At 24.2% G+C, this 18055-nt stretch overlaps 1 protein-coding gene across 13 annotated transcripts in view; it reads right to left on the reverse strand.

Moving 5' to 3' along the window:
* Nucleotides 1-18055, reverse strand: part of LOC122851762 (kazrin) — a 45482-nt gene that overhangs the window by 9320 nt on the left and 18107 nt on the right. For 10 of the 13 annotated variants that reach the window (XM_044151207.1, XM_044151216.1, XM_044151214.1 and 7 more), the window contains exons 1-4: nucleotides 8407-8922; nucleotides 5771-5883; nucleotides 520-1006; nucleotides 12-440 (exon numbers count right to left, since the gene is read on the reverse strand). In XM_044151207.1, coding sequence (XP_044007142.1) covers nucleotides 12-440; nucleotides 520-1006; nucleotides 5771-5883; nucleotides 8407-8500 — 1123 coding nt within the window. In that variant the 5' untranslated portion in view covers nucleotides 8501-8922. Of the gene's footprint in view, nucleotides 1-11; nucleotides 441-519; nucleotides 1007-5770; nucleotides 5884-8406; nucleotides 8923-16114; nucleotides 16141-18055 lie in introns of those variants that run through there. The other 3 variants (XM_044151205.1, XM_044151217.1, XM_044151210.1) reach the window with 3 other exon arrangements.

The raw sequence follows: 18055 nt of genomic DNA on the forward strand, positions 1-18055 counted from the left end.
TATTTTAATACCAAGAGGATTGCTTGGAGACGTTGGTCTACTTCCGGGTGCTGGTGCTGGTGGTTCATTGTCATCATCTGGTCGTACATCACCATCAATTAAATCTTTACTTGTATCTTGTTCACTTGTTTCTTTTGATAAACGTAATGAATCACGATTTGTTGTTGTGGTTGTTGTTGTTGTTGCTGTTGTTGTTGTTGATGTTGTTGTTGATAATGATGATGATGGTGATGATGATGATGATGTTGTTATACGTAATCTTTCACCACTTGAACGTTCACTACCGCTACGTTGAAATAATCCACGATTACTACAACGATCTGGACTTGCACTACCAGATCTTGAATCAACACTACCACCTGAACCTAAACGTGTTTTATCAACATTTGTCCATGGACGACGATTTTTTTCACTTGGACTTGGTGAACCATTTTTTTTTTCTAAATATAAAAATATAAATATATATTAATTATCTTTTTCGCCTCTTTTTTATAATAATATTAGTTATTTAATAATTACCAATTGATGGACTTGATCGATTACGATCAATTGGACTTGAACGTTCTTTTTTATCAATTGGACTGTTTGTTTTATCAATTGGACTAACTGATTTTTCACTTGGTATATTTTTTTTATCAACAGGACTACTTGCTGTACTTAAACGTTTTAATTCATCTTGTTGTGATGAATCAATTTTAACTTCATGATTATTCATTGATCCTGTTGATATATTTGATGTTGTACCAACAATTGAACTATTTATTATTGTTGTTGTTGTTGTTGTTATTGTTCCTTGAATTGTTGTATTTGTTGAAGTGTTATTACTACTACTTATATTATTTTGTTGGCCATTTGTTGAATTACTTGTATTATTTGTTACAAGTGTACCACGAACTTCACGTAGTTCACCACGTAAACTTGCACATTCACCACGTGCACGTTCGAGTTCACCGTCAAGACGGGCACCCGTTGCTGCGTTTTCTTCCACCATTACGCGAAGTTTTGCCTGAAAATAAATTAAACAATTTTTAATTTTTCCAAATATTTATTTTTAGATTCTTTAAATGTTGTTTGATAACAATATCGACATATGTGTCACACAATACTGTGTGTTGACAGAAAATAGATAATAATATCTAGAAAACTTTTTAAAAATTAATTATAGAAACAGATATTGTGCTATTTTTTATTATGAATGTGTCTGTCAAGTATTTGAACTTTTGCCTAGTTTTACTAACGCATTTCTCTCTAGAAATTGTCACAAACAAGACACATATAAATCAAGATTATATATTTTTGTAACTATTAATTTAATTTGTAAAATAAATGATTAATTTTATTTTGTTGTAAACTTTTTAATAAATAAACAAATTTAATTTTTTACAAATGATTTATTTGATTTACTTTTTTATTTTTATTATTAGTCACAAGAGTTAATAAGACTCGATTGGTTTGCAATGCGTACTGAGCACGAGGAAGCGAGTTCAACGTGGACATATATGCCGGGTGATGATATGAAAATAGACAGAGTCAAAATTGTTTTGACCACTTTGACTATTAACCAGGAAATAAAACTACATGTATACAATATTTTTCATCCTCTACTGCTTTCTTTTTCACTAATAAAAAATCAATTTAACAAGAACATTGATGTTTTTTTTTTATATAAAAATAAAACTAGAATAAAAGTTTAAAAATTACGTGCAGATATGACATTGTGACGGATTGAAATATAATCAAAAAAATGAATATAAAATAAATTTATATTCTCTCACACCCACAATCCTTTTTTTTTATTATTTTTATTATTATTGGCTGTTCAATTTATCAAACCAACATTTATTAAATTATTTTTTATTTATTTTCTTTATCATTGTAATTTTATTTTTATTTATGTAATTTTTTTTTTGGTAATCAGCTTATACGTAGTACGTGACACGCACAATCGTGCTCGAGCACCCTTAAAAGAGTAAAAAAAAAAAATAAATATAAAAATAAAATAAAGTATTTCATGCTGACACAGTGAAAGAGAACAAAAAAATTATTAAAATATAATATTTTTACAATGTTTAAACGTCAATATAAAATATTCAAAAGAAAAAGAAATAAAAACTTTTCAATTTTCATTTAATTAAGGAGGTTATGCAGCTATCACTCTTTTTTTTTTTAAATATAATGAGAATGTTCTGAAATTTTGTACACAGTTAGATCTTTTCATTCTGAATACAACGGTATAATTATTTTCTTATGTTGACCGATTGAATTTTTTGTAATTAATTATTGAAAATATTATTTAACATTGGCTCTTATGGAGATTTCAACCATTTTTTTCGGATAGAAAAAATGATGAAAAAGTCTTGAAAAAAATCACACATATACTAGAAACCGAGTTTCATAAATTGCGCGAAAAATTTTCATATGTTGATCGGTCAATTAATGAGAAATTAATTATAAACTTTACAAAAATTAGATGTGGCAACGTATGGCATGTTCAAACACACACACATACCCGCAATCCAATATATTGCATACGGGGCGCACGCGCTTTTCACTTTATTTTTTTACAGTGTAGCCGGATTTCAGTTTTGTCTGTGACGTCAGAAGCGCCCCGCAACACCCGCAATGGATTTGTGCATAACCTCCTTAAAGTGATAGTATAACAGTTGATTTTAGATAAATGAAAATTATTTTGGCATTTATTAGTGTAGTTTTCATATGTGATTAATTAAATGTACATATATTTGGTCAGGGTTTACATGTGGTCTTGTTAATCCATTACTGCAGTGTGACAATAACAGACAAACAAAGTGTGAGAAAGAGTTATAAGTTTATACAAATTAGCCACAATAGAAATTTTAATCTGACACAGGTGTAGATTTATCAATGCATATATGTAACTCTTATCTAACTTTGAAACATCCAATAGAAATTCACCTAAACTCCCACATTAATAAACAACCTGTTAATTTTATTTTACCTTTTATTCTATTGTCTTATTTTCATCTTAATTAATTTTCATTTCACTTTTATATATATATTTTTTAAATTGTCCAGCTTGATTAATAATTAATCCTAACAAAAAATATATTTTTTTTTTCATCAAAATGTATGTAATAAAAATAAATGACATGGTTTTTTTTTCCAAATGACAAATATTTAATTAACAAATAAAATTAGTTTTTTAAAAATTTATTTATATTATTATTATTATTATTATTATATTTTGTTATTAGAGATGGATTATAAAGTTTTACTAATGTGAAAAAAGAATAATTATTTTTTATTTTTGTTGGATATGTATTATGAAGTAGCAACAAGTCTCATTAAAAATTTGTTTCATTACATTTTGTACATGTTGGTAGAAAAATAATAAAAGAAAAAAAAATATTAAGTATAACAAGTTTGAGATAGAAAGTTATATATATATTTATATGTGACAAGTAATTTTCTCGAGAAGATAAAAGTAGGGATGAGGGTGCAGATTTTGAAGAGACTTTGTGAACAAGCCTTGGATTCAGCACACGTATACCTTTTGCTGTTACGAACATGAAAAATAAAAAAAGAGTATAAACGCTAAAATAATTTTTTTTTACGTTTTAAAAATGAAAAAGGTATTTGTGAGGGATTTTAAAAAAAAATTGCACAGTTGGCACTTGCTGGAAAATAATTTTTCCATGCATAATATATTACTATTGTCGGTGGAGTACATCAGCAGAGAAATTATATATTTACTACTGTCAGTACTTGGTATCGTCAGTGTGTAATTATAATGAAATTATAAATTTAATATAGTGTTATATTTGATGATAAAATAAATTAATAAATATAATTGTAAATTTATAATTTGAATTTTGTCTGGTGGAAAAAATAAAACTTGATCCGGATAAATGTAACGAAAATTCATCATGCGATTATTATTACTCTGATTAAACAAATATAAATGTTAGTTTATTTGGAACTTATGGTGCATTTGTACAATTATAATTTTGAATTTTGAATTTACGGATTTGTTTTTGAATAATTATTTAATAGACAGTATTATTTTGTGGATGCGCGCGAAACGCTGATGACAGAAAAATAAAAATTATAAATTCGAAATTTATTTTTACATAAACAAATAGATATTTTTGATAATTTTTTTTTTGCAATGGGTTAAATTAAATGAAGACTTATTTTTGATATGATTTTCAAAAATATTAAAGTCGAACAGTAACAACAAAAAAGTTAACAATTAAAATAAAAAATTTTTCTATTTGTGAGCGTAAAAAAAAGTTGATTTTTCATATATTTTGTTTATTTTTTTCTGTTGTTATTATTGAATATCAATTATCAAAATTTAACACAAAAATAAGTTGGTATTTTAACTAATTCAATGCAAAAAAAATCAGATGAAAATATATATTTTTAAACGTTCTGACGAATTTTGAATTTATATATAGTTTTTATTTTTTTGCCTTCATTGGGTCACGCGCATGTCTACATTATTTGTTTATAAAATAATTATTTAAAAACAAACTCATGGGTAAAAAGTTTTGAAATAATTCGTGCTTATATTTGTTAATATTATAAAACAAAAAAAAATACAACAAGACAAACTAACTTTTACAACCATCATAAAAAAATCAAATCAAATAAAAAAAAAAATTGATAAATTGTATTTTTTTTCTTTCGATTTTCCGCTGCACTTTTAAAATAATTATTTTATTATTTTTTCACTCTATATATTTCAGAAGATAATAATATAATTACCAAAGTTATATATAATAAAGTTTCAATTATATCAACATCATCAACTTGTTCTAATGATAATTAACGATACTCCAATAAATATATAAACTTTGCATTAAATCTTGTTTCCCTGAAAATTCAGATTTAATGCAGCTCTTCATGTTCACCCTCACGATAAGTAGACTTAAATATACATATACACATCATCAAAGAAATTTATAAATGTGTTGAAAATTTACAAGTTTGTATTTATGATTTTAGTTAATGAAGTGAGTAATTTCCTGATGTTGTTATTTTGGAGAAAAGTCAACTATTACTTGTCTAAATCTTGCGAACAAAATTTCAAAATTTCAAACATACTCCCATTTTTTTTTACCATGAAAAATTATTATTATTAAAAAAAAATTCATTATTGATTTTAAATAAAATATCATCAACAATTGAATACATTAATTAGATTTTTTATTTTATCAATAACACTTTGAAAAAATTTGTTAAAATAATAAACTTTTTCAATTTACCCTTGTTCCAATTTACAATATTTTAAAAGTAAAAAAAAAAAAATAATAAAACAAGTAAATTTAATAAAATTGTATATTTAATAATTGAGTATATTCTAAATAATAAAAAAAAAATTATAATATGTAAAAAGAATTGAATAATAAAGGTAAAAAATGATTTTAGATTTTTATTTTAAGCAAGTTGAAGAATGTTTGTTTGTCTGAAATTTTTATGATTCCCCAAGTGGTAAAAATTGCATGGTATCACCCTATTCAACTAGACTTGTACAAAATTTTATATTTACATTGTCAAAGTGTGTCTGTGTATATGTGTAATATTTTTTGTCTTTGTATACATCTCATCCAGAAATTATTAGAGCAAAAATATGAAAAAAAAAAAAACAGGAAAATTTATATTTCTCAAAAGAACAAAATAACTCAGCCCTATGTAATTTTCTTTAAAATTTGTTTCAACAATTATAAATATACGACAATATATTTTGTTTAATTAAAAAAAATATTAATTTTATAATAAAACTTACTTGTGCATCAGCAAGGATGCGTTTCATCAAGGCCAAGGTGGGATGCGTTGAATCTCCATCATCATGAATTATTCCACTTTCATCTTTGCTCAATCGATTTAAACTTTTGAGTGCTAAAAAAATATAAATTAAAATAATTAATTAATAAGTAATAAAGATAATTTAAAATGTAAAATATTTTTAAAAATTTATCAACATTATTTATCTCGATTTAATCAAATTAAAAAAATAAATTTAAGAAAAAAAAACAAAAAGTTGTCTAGTTTTAAACTGACATGAAATTCAAACGTGATGGTGGAATTTTTTTATCCATGTATTTATATTAAATTTAAATTATTTTTTAAACAATGTATTGAATATTTATTGAACTAACAAAGAGAAGAAGATGATAGAAGTGAAGGATGAATGTCCAGAAGCAGCAAATGTCGAAGGATGTTCGATAAGCCAACTTTGTTATGGAGCTAAATGATATTTGTTGGTTGGTTGCAGTGAATAGAGTAAGGTGGTTTCTTGCTGAAGAGATGTACGTTATATATAAAGTGGTTTTCATGGACAACCTGGTAAAACTTTGACTAGTGTATGTGTCATCCTTGCATGCTTGTTATCATACTTGTTATTTTTGAGCATAAACGATAATTAAATTTCTCAAGAGACAAAATACAAAAAGGTCTTTGTAGCTAGGAAGAGCCACCTAGCTAAAATGATGATGTTGATGATGATGAAGAGAATGAAAAGGAAAATTCAATGTGAAATGAACGAGGCAAAATGTTATCGACAGATTCACCAAGAAAGACTTTCAACACTATTTTTTGAAAAATAAATATTCGAGTAGGTTTACTTGTATATTCTCTTGTCTACTTTGTATCTGTGTAGATAAATTCAGAAAGGTTAATACATGTCTAAAAGTACTAGAAAAAAATAAACCAAGTACAACATAGCATTGAAAACCTTTCAACATTTTTATCTAGCTTTTCTTTTTTTCACATGTCATTTTTTTTTATTTTATTTTTCAAATTAATATATAGAATAATAGAATATTCTCTTTTGAAAAAATATATTTTTTTTTCTTTTTATTTTTCTTTGTTCTCGGTAATTAATAATAATTAAATTTTTCATGTAACCCATTTATAACAATGAGAATAAAATGTAGTTAATTAATATTATATTACTTTTTTTTTTTTTTCAAGATTTATATATTATTTTTTTTTTTCATATAATGAGAAAAATAAAAAATTAAAAAAATATTTCTGGTCATTTTCTTTTTCTGGTTTCGTAACCATGTTTTTGGAGCATGTTAAAAATTTATAAAATATTTTTTATTTTAAAGTAAAACTTGAGTGTTTAAAAAAAAAAAAAAATTTCAAAAAAAAAAAACTATTATAACGTTCTTGAGAAATTTACGTACAGGTGGCTTTATTTATTTTTATATTCTCAATGATTTCATGTTTATTATGTGAAAAAAAAAAAGACAAAATAATAATAAAATATAAAAATTTATGATAAAAAGTAGAAGGTAAAGATGATGTCAATGTGTCGCATATAATGTAGGTAAATATTTCATGACAATGTAGGTCTGTACAGGGGTGGAAAAAAAACTGAGCATAAAAATAATAAACTGCAAAAAGCCATGACCGCAAAAAGAAAAAATAAAAAGGAAAATGCCTTCAAGAAATGTAGGGATGTTGTAAGATGGGTTAAAGCTCTACTTTCCACCGACTTTTCTATTTTTTGTTAGTAAAAGTATAACGGAAATTTATGCCACTTTGATATATTTTTTTATAAATTTCAAAATACAAAATGCCATATGCCTAACATAATCTAACTATTCCCATATTTTTAAAAAATTTATTTTTCCATAAAAAACATCTAAAATATTTTTTTTATATATAAAAATTTATACTTTATACTTGAAATGATCCAGAAAAAAATTACACTTAAGGAGGTTATGCACAAATTCATTGCGGGTGCTGCGGGGCGCTTCTGACGTCACAGACAAAACTGAGATCCGGCTACACTGTAAAAAAATTAAGTGAAAAGCGCCTGCGCCCCGTATACAATATATGGGACTGCGGGTATGTGTGTGTGTGTTTGAACATGCCATACGTTGCCACATCTAATTTTTGTAAAGTTTATAATTAATTACTCATTAATTGACCGATCAACATATGAAAATTTTTCGCGCAATTAATAAAACTCGGTTTCTAGTATATGTGTGATTTTTTTCAAGACTTTTTCATCATTTTTTCTATCTGAAAAAAATGGTTGAAATCTCCATAAGAGCCAATGTTAAATAATATTTTCAATAATTAATTACAAAAAATTCAACCGATCAACATAAGAAAATAATTATACCGTTGTATTCAGAATGAAAAGATCTAACTGTGTACAAAATTTCAGAACATTCTCATTATATTTAAAAAAAAAGAGTGATAGCTGCATAACCTCCTTAAATGAAAAATATATTTTTATATTTTATATTCAATTTATTGTGAAAAAAAAAAAAACAATTTAAAGCTTTTAAAAAATTTAAATTAATAGATATAAATTTAATTTTCAAAGTATATAATTTTATTTGAGTTTATAATTTACTGATTGATATCAAATCACGATAGTCATCGTTGAACTGATGAACTCACCTTCCTCATAGGGTTGAGCTCGTTTAGCAAATGCTCTAGTAAATGCACCACGTGATTTAGCGGCTTCAGTGCCGTTATCAATAACCGTACTCATTTTTTTATCACTTATTTATTATTAATTTTTTTTTATATATTATTTTCCGATTAATTTCACGATTATCCAAGATTGCTATTTATCAGTATATATCATTTATGTTGAATAAAAAAATAAATCAACAAAAGCTGCTTGGATAATTTTCACCCGAGATGGAAATATAACAGCTTGCTCTGGAGAATTCATCTGGAATGTGGATTTAATTTTCAAACTCAATACTGTCTTTTATTCTTTTTACTCCAGGCCAATATTTATCTGAACAATATATTTTTTTTTATCGATTTTCTTATATATATAATCCTTTTGCTTTTCAAATATTCTCGAATTTCAAAAACGTGTTTCATCACCAGCTTGTGTCACTTGATCGACATGCTTCAAATTTTATATTATTATTTTTTTTATTGGATTGTCACCAAGTATACCTAGAAATTTGATTTATAAAAATGAGAAATAATCAAAAGAATATATATACATTTCGTTTTCAAAGATACAAATTTTAGTTTTTTTTTTTTCATCGCTTTGAAGAGAATAGATGAGTACAGTAGTATAGAAGTTTTGGAACTTTTTTTTTCAATGTTGAAGAAGAGGATGAAACTTTTTTGAGTACAGTAGGTACATAATATGAAGAAAAAAAATATATGCCTGCTGAATAATGCTATGAGAACTTTTTCTCAATTTAATAACACCTTAGAATTCGCTGAAGAAGAGAATATTTTTTCTTTTTTTTTTTTTATATACTTTTCACTATTGTTATTATAATTATTATCATTATTATTTTGAGGTTGGTGGTCTTGGGGTTTTGTGGGTATGTACAACAACTTACTTAAAGTAATATTTTTATCATAAAAGTTGGATTTTTCCGCAGGTTATCTAGAGACTTGAAAAATATACTCTTTTGCCTTATATATTGTACACGCAGTCAGCCAAGTATATATACGTAACTCGTGAATATAAAATTTATTTTTTCTCACGATGAGATTTATATCAATCATTGTAATTTTCTGTGTTTACACAGAATTAAAAAAAATTAAATTATTATATAGTCTCTTGTTGGTCGGACTATAATCAAATAAGTATATGAAATTATTTATAAATGAAAAGTATTAAACATATTTCAAGTAGACAATAATTTATTAAATATATATATTAATTTATAAATATTATGTCATGAAAATAAGGAATATTATAATTTTTTTTTCATTAAAATATAAAATGTATAAATGTAATTTGTTTTTGACTCGCGAGTAGTTGGTAAATGTTAAATTTCCATTGAGACTCAAATTTTTACTTTTAAATAAATAAATTATCTTAAGATGAGGGAAAAACGTCATGTAAAAAGATGATATTTAAAATAACTAGAAAAAAACCAACGATTATTTGAGATAGTTAATTAATATCTCAAAGTTATCTGTAAATTTGTTAATTTTACTATTGAAAGACAAAAAAAAAAAATTCTTCTTTCTATCAGTCTCGCATTAAATATTACAATCTTTGACTGTTGATTTTATTTTTTAATACACGGTCATCTAGATTTATCGATATACACCAACAAGTGCAAATTTATAATATCATCTTAACATAGACAAAAGTTATCTACAGCTTTGAAAGTTGGAGTTACTTTTATTTCCGCATATATATAAAGATTTTCATTTATTGATAAATATCCTTGCAGGTGCTTGATAAATGTCATATTAAATTTTTTGCTGCATGTGCATTATATTCAGATGTTGTGTTATCGTGTGTATTCAATCATAATAATATATGAAATCCTATAAATTTATTCTGTTATGATGATACGATATGAATTTTTCGAAGCGTAAATTCATGATTTTCGGATGGTTTCTCATCGTCTCCAAATATAAAAATCAACTTTATCATTGGATCGTTGAATTCTGATCGACATATTGCTAAAAATATTAACTTATAATATTTTACAAAAAATTGTTTATCCTAAATGATAAATAACCACTTTCATTTATTTTATATCAAAAAATCATTACACGATCCAACACAGATTTTGGTAAAATTATGAGGACAGATAACGAGACCTAATTTATCACATGACTGCCTAATACAAGCCATTTGTTAAAAAATAAAAAATGAGAATTAATTCTCTAGAGAATTTCCTGTCGTTCTAAATTAAAGTCCAAATAGGATGGTACCATGAAAATTTATTTCCCCTTGATAGCAAAAAGATGCAATGCAAAATAAATGAAAAAGAAAAAAAAAAAAAAACCGATATGGAATGAGGATGAAAGAGGAAAAGTGAAAGAAGAAAAGGTATGAATTTAACATACAGTAGAGTATATAATATATGTAGCCAATTACCCCTGGATGTTTCATGTCGACGCTTGCCAGTGCTTACCAATGCAGCAGCAGCATCAACGTGGAGAAATGAAAATCCTTCAACTTGTTTTATATATGAAAGAGGTATGAGCCAGCCAGTACCAATTCCCCATCGAAAAATTCCAAAAGAACATGAATATTTACATGTAAAATTTTGTATTTTGCCTTTATCAAAATAAGCATTAAAAAATTTTATAAAAATTTGTATAATAATGACAACTTAACAATGCATTATTATATAAAAAAAATTATTTATTGTAATAATTGTTGAGAATAAATGAGCAAGTGTGACGATGGCAAGCTCAGAATAAATGTGGGTAGTAGAAATTCATGTGACCCTTGTGTGCACATCCCGCCCAGCCGGAGACAATTTAGATTGACTCTTAATTGCAATACCAAGTTGGGATAAAAAAAATAAAAGAGATAGAGATTTTGATAAAGATATACTGTGAAAATAAAACGATAAATATTTTTATTCATGTCTGTATATGCAAAATGATCTTAATCAATTTTTTTCTTTTCAGCATTGTTAATTTAAATAACGCAAAAATCAGAGTTTAATTTATATAAAAATATAAATTAAAATGAATAAATTACTAGAATTATAATTAAGAGTTAATTAATAAATTCTAAAAATAATAAATATATATTTTGATTGAGTTTTTAAATCAAATATTGATAATTTATTTCAATAAAAATCACAAGAGTTTTACATTTTTTAACTGGGTCATATAATCAAAGGAAAATTTATTTCAAAAAAATATATATTATTGATAGATTATTCAATAATAATTTCCAACAAATATCCATTAATTTATTATAAATAATTTCGAGGCATATTATCTGTATGTGGATATGAAATTGTCGTTATTATTTCGATTAAATTAAATCATCCACCCACTCATGGTAAGCTAATTTAAACAGTAAATTATATACAAATAAAATATCTCGTTTTGGAGTAAAAGAAAAATACAATATTCTTCAATGAAAAAAAAAAAAAAATATGTAGGAGTATTGATAAATATAAAAACGATATATTTTTTAAACGAATAAATTGTAAATTTTTATAAATATAAATTTCGAAATATTGACAGATAAAATTCTACTTGATAAATCAGATAGAAATATATACAAATAGCTCATAAATAAATCTTGAAATTTCAAATTTTTTTACTCAATAAAATATTTATTTAAATGAAAATTATTATTATTCAATAATGCAAATTGATTTTTTATTATTTTGTAAATATTTTGAATATTATAGAATCATATTATTATCATTACAGGTTTATACAGGAAGAGATTTATTCATCGATGAACATTTATAGACACAAAACTGACCTCCTTAATCCACAGATTATATATATATATATTTGTTTTTGAAATTGAAATTAATTCTAGACCGTTAGACCGAGCTGTTTTGCGGTTTGCATATCATTTTACGATATAAAATGATTATTATGAACTAAATTTATTCTCAAAACTATTTAATGTTAATAACAATATATTATTTTTACATTAAATATAATGAAATACTCAAAAAACATTTATTTTTCATTTATCTGCTTTGAGGATTTTTATCATTTGCATATTTTTTTATCAATGAAAAAAAAGCTCAACCTTTCAACTTGCATGTTTTTCAAGGGGTTTCGTCCATGAGTGAGACAACATCTGTTTCCTCTGTTTTTTGTCTTTATCGCACTCATAGAAATATTGTGTTTCTAAAAGTCATCCGCAAGAGGTCTCTAGTGATTTTTCGATAATTCCTCATAAAAATCAATTTTTTCATACTTTAATTATTAATTGTAAAAAAACTAAGCTCCAAATCTCTTTTATTTTTTTTCCATACGTTTTATTTTGTCTCATTTTATAACCCGATAGTTTTTTTTCACGATGTCATATTGTCGATTAGAGATATTGGTATTTTAATGGACTTTTTTTTGACAAAAACTCGCATTCTCCATAAGAGCACATGTTAAAAGTTGTCAACTTTGAAAATTAATAAAAAAATAACGAGCTTTCAAACAATTACCAAAAAATTACATAAAATGTATTAGTATTTCAAGAATCTACTGTATAAATTTCAAAGTATTCTCATATTCGGAAAAGAATTGACGAAATCCCTTAATTATAATCAATATCTCATTGAAATAAAAATTGCATTAAAATTCTTTTTACTAAACTTTAAATGGATTTATAATTTTTTGTATTTAAAAAATGAAAAAATATTAATAACATAAATATTTATATCTAAATTAAAGTTTGAGATAAAACTTTTTGTTGAATAAAACGTCAGAGGAAATTAATAAAATTTTAAATATTTCATATTTTTAATTTTATGTATTGTTGATGATGATGATGATTACCGGTATTGTGATTTCCGGCTCAGTATAAATATGTCCCCTGCATAAATATATTTATTTATTTTTTTTGCCTCTGGTTTATTTGTCGTGTATAATTGCGGGAAGCGACCTACATGAAGCGATAAACGAAATCCGATCTTCAAACGTACCGACCTACTATTTATATATCTAAAATAATAAAAAAAATAATAATAAAACAACCCCCTACACGATTTTTATTATTATTTATAATTTTTTTTATAAATAATAACTGGAGGTGTCTTTAAGTATTTATGTAATTCAAAAATTATTCAGGTAAAATGTTCATTCAACTGCATTGAAAATATTTATGTTTGTTACTGTTAAAAAATGCATTGACAAAGGGCAAAGAATAAAAAATATATTACTCGATAAAAACTAGAAAAAAATTTCAAAAAATTTATTTAAAAAAAAATTCTATAAGCAAGGTTGAATATTCTTAACTTCCCCTTCATGATTACTCGTGCACGACGAGTAAGTACGCGAGGGTTTTTTTTTTATTTTACAATCGCGATATTATCATGAAAAAAAAAAAAAAAAATCCCGTAGTATGATGATCTATTGCCCCATGGTTAAATGCATTTTACGACTCTATAGCTTTGGCCTTGGTAGTATAAAAAAAATAAAAACTACCAAAAGCAAAAAATAAAAAAAAAGTGTAATATATATTTTAATTTGTTGAAAGAGAGATAACGAGTTTTAAATATAATTAACCATAGAAATTTAATTTCATTAAAAAGGTAATAAATGTATACATTAAAAATGAGTTTAAAAAAAAAATTTACAAGTATTTACAAGTAGATATTTAATGTAATAAAGTAATGATCATTCGGGAAGAAAAAAAAAAAATTATTAACAATAAAAATAAGGATTCTGGCTGATAGCCAAGTTTGGCAATTTAAAAAAAAAAGATAAATGTTTTTACGATTTATTTTTATGTAGTTTATAGTTACACAAAATAATAACAATTATTTTTGTTTTTTTTTATCGGTAAAATATCATACATGCATGCTCGGAAAGATCATTTAGGTTCAAACGTTTTTTGAGTGTGAAATTTGTATTTTTGCATTTTTCCATTTGATTTTTTTTCTATTTTATTTTTTGCATTTTCATGCAATTTAGTAGGTTTTTTATTTAGGTCAGTTATCAGTGTTGATGCGGTTGACTTATTATTAATTTTTTTTTTCAAATTATGAAGTGCAACGATGCGACATCATGTACTTTATTCAGAACACCGGAAAATTCTCATAAATATTTATCGTTTCAGGGGAGATTAAAGTGTGCAAGCACAAGTCTTTTTATATCGTATTAATAACGAAAAAAATATATTTTAAAAATTTTAAAATAAGTGAAAATTTTAATATGCATTATGTCCTCAAAATTTATCATCACGATATTTTTTTCTGCTCAACGAATTTCCGTTTCGTCAGCAGACCTGATTTTTTCGATAAAATATATAGAAAAAAAAAATAAAATCTATATTATTATTAAAAAACTAAAATATATATTATCAATAAAAAAATATATATACCATTTAAAATATTGGCTTTATATTTTCTTTAAAATTATCATATTTCCATAAATTTATTTTTACTCCAAAAAAATTTCGATGACAATTTCGATTTGTTTTCATTTCGACTCAAAATTAAATAAATAAAAAAAAATTTTTTTTCTAATTTATAAATAATTTGTTTATCGATTTAATTTTATTTACTATTTTTATTGTTTATAATTGAATATTTTATTGTTTATTCGATTTTTTTAAAAGAATTTCTTTTTCGATTATTATGATTTTCTCTGTGGATATATGTAACTTTTATTTATGATTATATAAAAAACGTGTATGATAATTATTAATTTATTATGCAAAGAAAAATAAATATTTTACACTGCATACATGTATTCAGGATAATATATTGTTAATGAAAAATGCAAGTAATTATCGAGTCTATTGTGTTACTGATACTGATACATGTTCATCAAAATAATCTCCGTATAAAATAACAAGAATAAATTTAAAAAAACACTTGTGGGTGGACAAAATAAACAGCAAATATTACCATAATAATAACCCACAATAATAATAATAATTAAAAAAAATATATCTGTTATTAAAATCGACAAAAATATTAAGCAATAAATAAAAATATTCTCTTCGTATTAATTAGCAACTAAAACTCAAAAAAACAAATTTAAATATATTTTTTTTTCTACAAAAAAGTAAACAAGTAGTTTCTTTATAAAAAAAAATAAATATAATATTATAAAAGTGATGAGAAAAATGGAAAAATAAAAAAATAGTTGGCGAAATCTTTTTAGTTGAAAAAAATTGAGATAAAAGTTTTTGTTTTTTTTTTGGAGTAAGATAGAAAAAAACATTAAAAGTTTAAATAAGAAATGGAAGAAAAAGCGATGATTTTTCAGCCAAAAAATTCCATTAACAATATAAATTTGTGTTTAAATATTTGCCAGGTAATATTCTTGTTAAATCCAAATTCACAATTTATATGTTCTAAATTTCCAAACTTTATTTCCATCTGAATATATACTTTTATGTATTTTTTTTTAATCCAGATAAAAGAAGATAAATAATAAAAAAAACTACACTTTGTATCGACACATCTTTCACATAAATTTAGGATTCACTGTCAATTTTCAATGCACATCTTGTACGGTTTTACAAATGTTCTACTTTTGCATGCCCAAAGGCCAAATAAATAAAAAAAAAAACACACACAGACAGACAATAGACACAGAAAAACACTGGCAGCTTTGATTTACCGTTAGAAAAAAAAAAAACAAAAAAAAAAGGAGTCAAAGAAAGTAAAAAAAAAAAAAGATGAAAATAAAAAAAAATCACTGAGAAACGTGAGAATGTATAAATTACCCAGTGTATTTTTGGAAAAAAAAATAAAAAAATAAATAAAAACACTATTTATATATTTATGTAAATATAATATTAAAAATAAATAATAATATTTTGTAATTTATTTGATGTATTTGACGAATTAAATACTATAAAAGCCGGGAGTTAACTGAACACAAGTTAAAAGATGAAATTGGAACTTGGGAAGAGGAGACATCAACGACTGTTGTGTTGTATATGTGAGGCCCAATGTTAAATTTGATTGGTGCTTTTTGAAGTGGAGAAGGAGAAATCAACTTTGTGTTTTATAAAAAAGAGGGGATAAATGTACTTGCATGTATATATAAAATACCGGATTATAACACACAGGAACTTGCCCTATTCCTCTCATTTTTTTTTATTTTTTTTTATTTCCTTCATTCGCCTTGGTCATCCTCAAATTCATTATTATTATTATGGTATTTGAAAAAAATTTATTGTACGTGTCCTTGCTACATTAAGCACATAGTATTTTTTTTTTTCATTCTCGTATTTTATTGGAGTCCCACAGTTGTGTACATTTAAAAAAATAAAATTAATTTCAATCGAGTATTATTGAAAAATAATGGAAATGCTCAATTAATTTATTGTTATATTATTAAGATAATGTTTATTAAAAAAATAAATAAGTTTGGCTCTTTTTTGTGACAGTAAAAATTTTTCAAAGACCTAATTAGACTTTTGGAGTCTTTATGAATATAAACATGAAATTGGAAATGAAATAAAGATTTGCAAGTACTTAGAATATGTAACGAGCTGAATTTAATATTATTTGTATTTTTGGAGTTATATTTACTTTACCAGTTTCATTTTATACTTTTAATTGACTGAAAAATAAAAAATATTGTTGTATTATGTGTATATAGATGATGTGAATTTGCACTTGTTGGTGTATATCGATAAATCTAGATGACCGTGTATTAAAAAATAAAATCAACAGTCAAAGATTGTAATATTTAATGCGAGACTGATAGAAAGAAGAATTTTTTTTTTTTGTCTTTCAATAGTAAAATTAACAAATTTACAGATAACTTTGAGATATTAATTAACTATCTCAAATAATCGTTGGTTTTTTTCTAGTTATTTTAAATATCATCTTTTTACATGACGTTTTTCCCTCATCTTAAGATAATTTATTTATTTAAAAGTAAAAATTTGAGTCTCAATGGAAATTTAACATTTACCAACTACTCGCGAGTCAAAAACAAATTACATTTATACATTTTATATTTTAATGAAAAAAAAATTATAATATTCCTTATTTTCATGACATAATATTTATAAATTAATATATATATTTAATAATTTATTGTCTACTTGAAATATGTTTAATACTTTTCATTTATAAATTTATTTAACAGAAAATAAAAAATAAAAATTGCGGAAGGAGAAATTTGAGTTGAAAGAAATTAGCTCAAGGACAAGTCATACGATACACCTGAGGGTTTTTTAAAAATATTTTTTAGTACTTTTTTTGAATTTTAAATATAGCAATTTGAAGCGTGCCAATATATTTTTTTTCAATTTATTTATATTCATATGTATAAAAAGAGCCAAAGAGGGCTTTAAGATTTTATATTTTTTCATTTTTACATATCAAGTTATAAAGAAATATTTCAGTTGTAATAAAAGACGAAAAAATTTATTGGATAATGTATATTTTACGAATATTATCAAAGCATGTATAAAATTTTTGTATAAAAAATTTTGGTCTACCAAGTTTTTGTATTGGATTGTTGTCAATATCTTTTCAATACACAACATTGAAAATTCCTTATGGTCGCCTTCTTGAGACGACAGGCCAAAAAGGAAACATCAAAAAAATACTTGCATACAAAAAAACTATGTGAAAAATATATCTCAAAATAAATCTAAAAAAAAAAAAAAACTTGGAATATCGACAAGTAAAGTTTACGTTAAAAA

Source organism: Aphidius gifuensis, linkage group LG3 (genome assembly GCF_014905175.1).
Source record: "Aphidius gifuensis isolate YNYX2018 linkage group LG3, ASM1490517v1, whole genome shotgun sequence".
In the NCBI taxonomy this organism is placed as follows: Eukaryota; Metazoa; Arthropoda; class Insecta; order Hymenoptera; family Braconidae; genus Aphidius; species Aphidius gifuensis.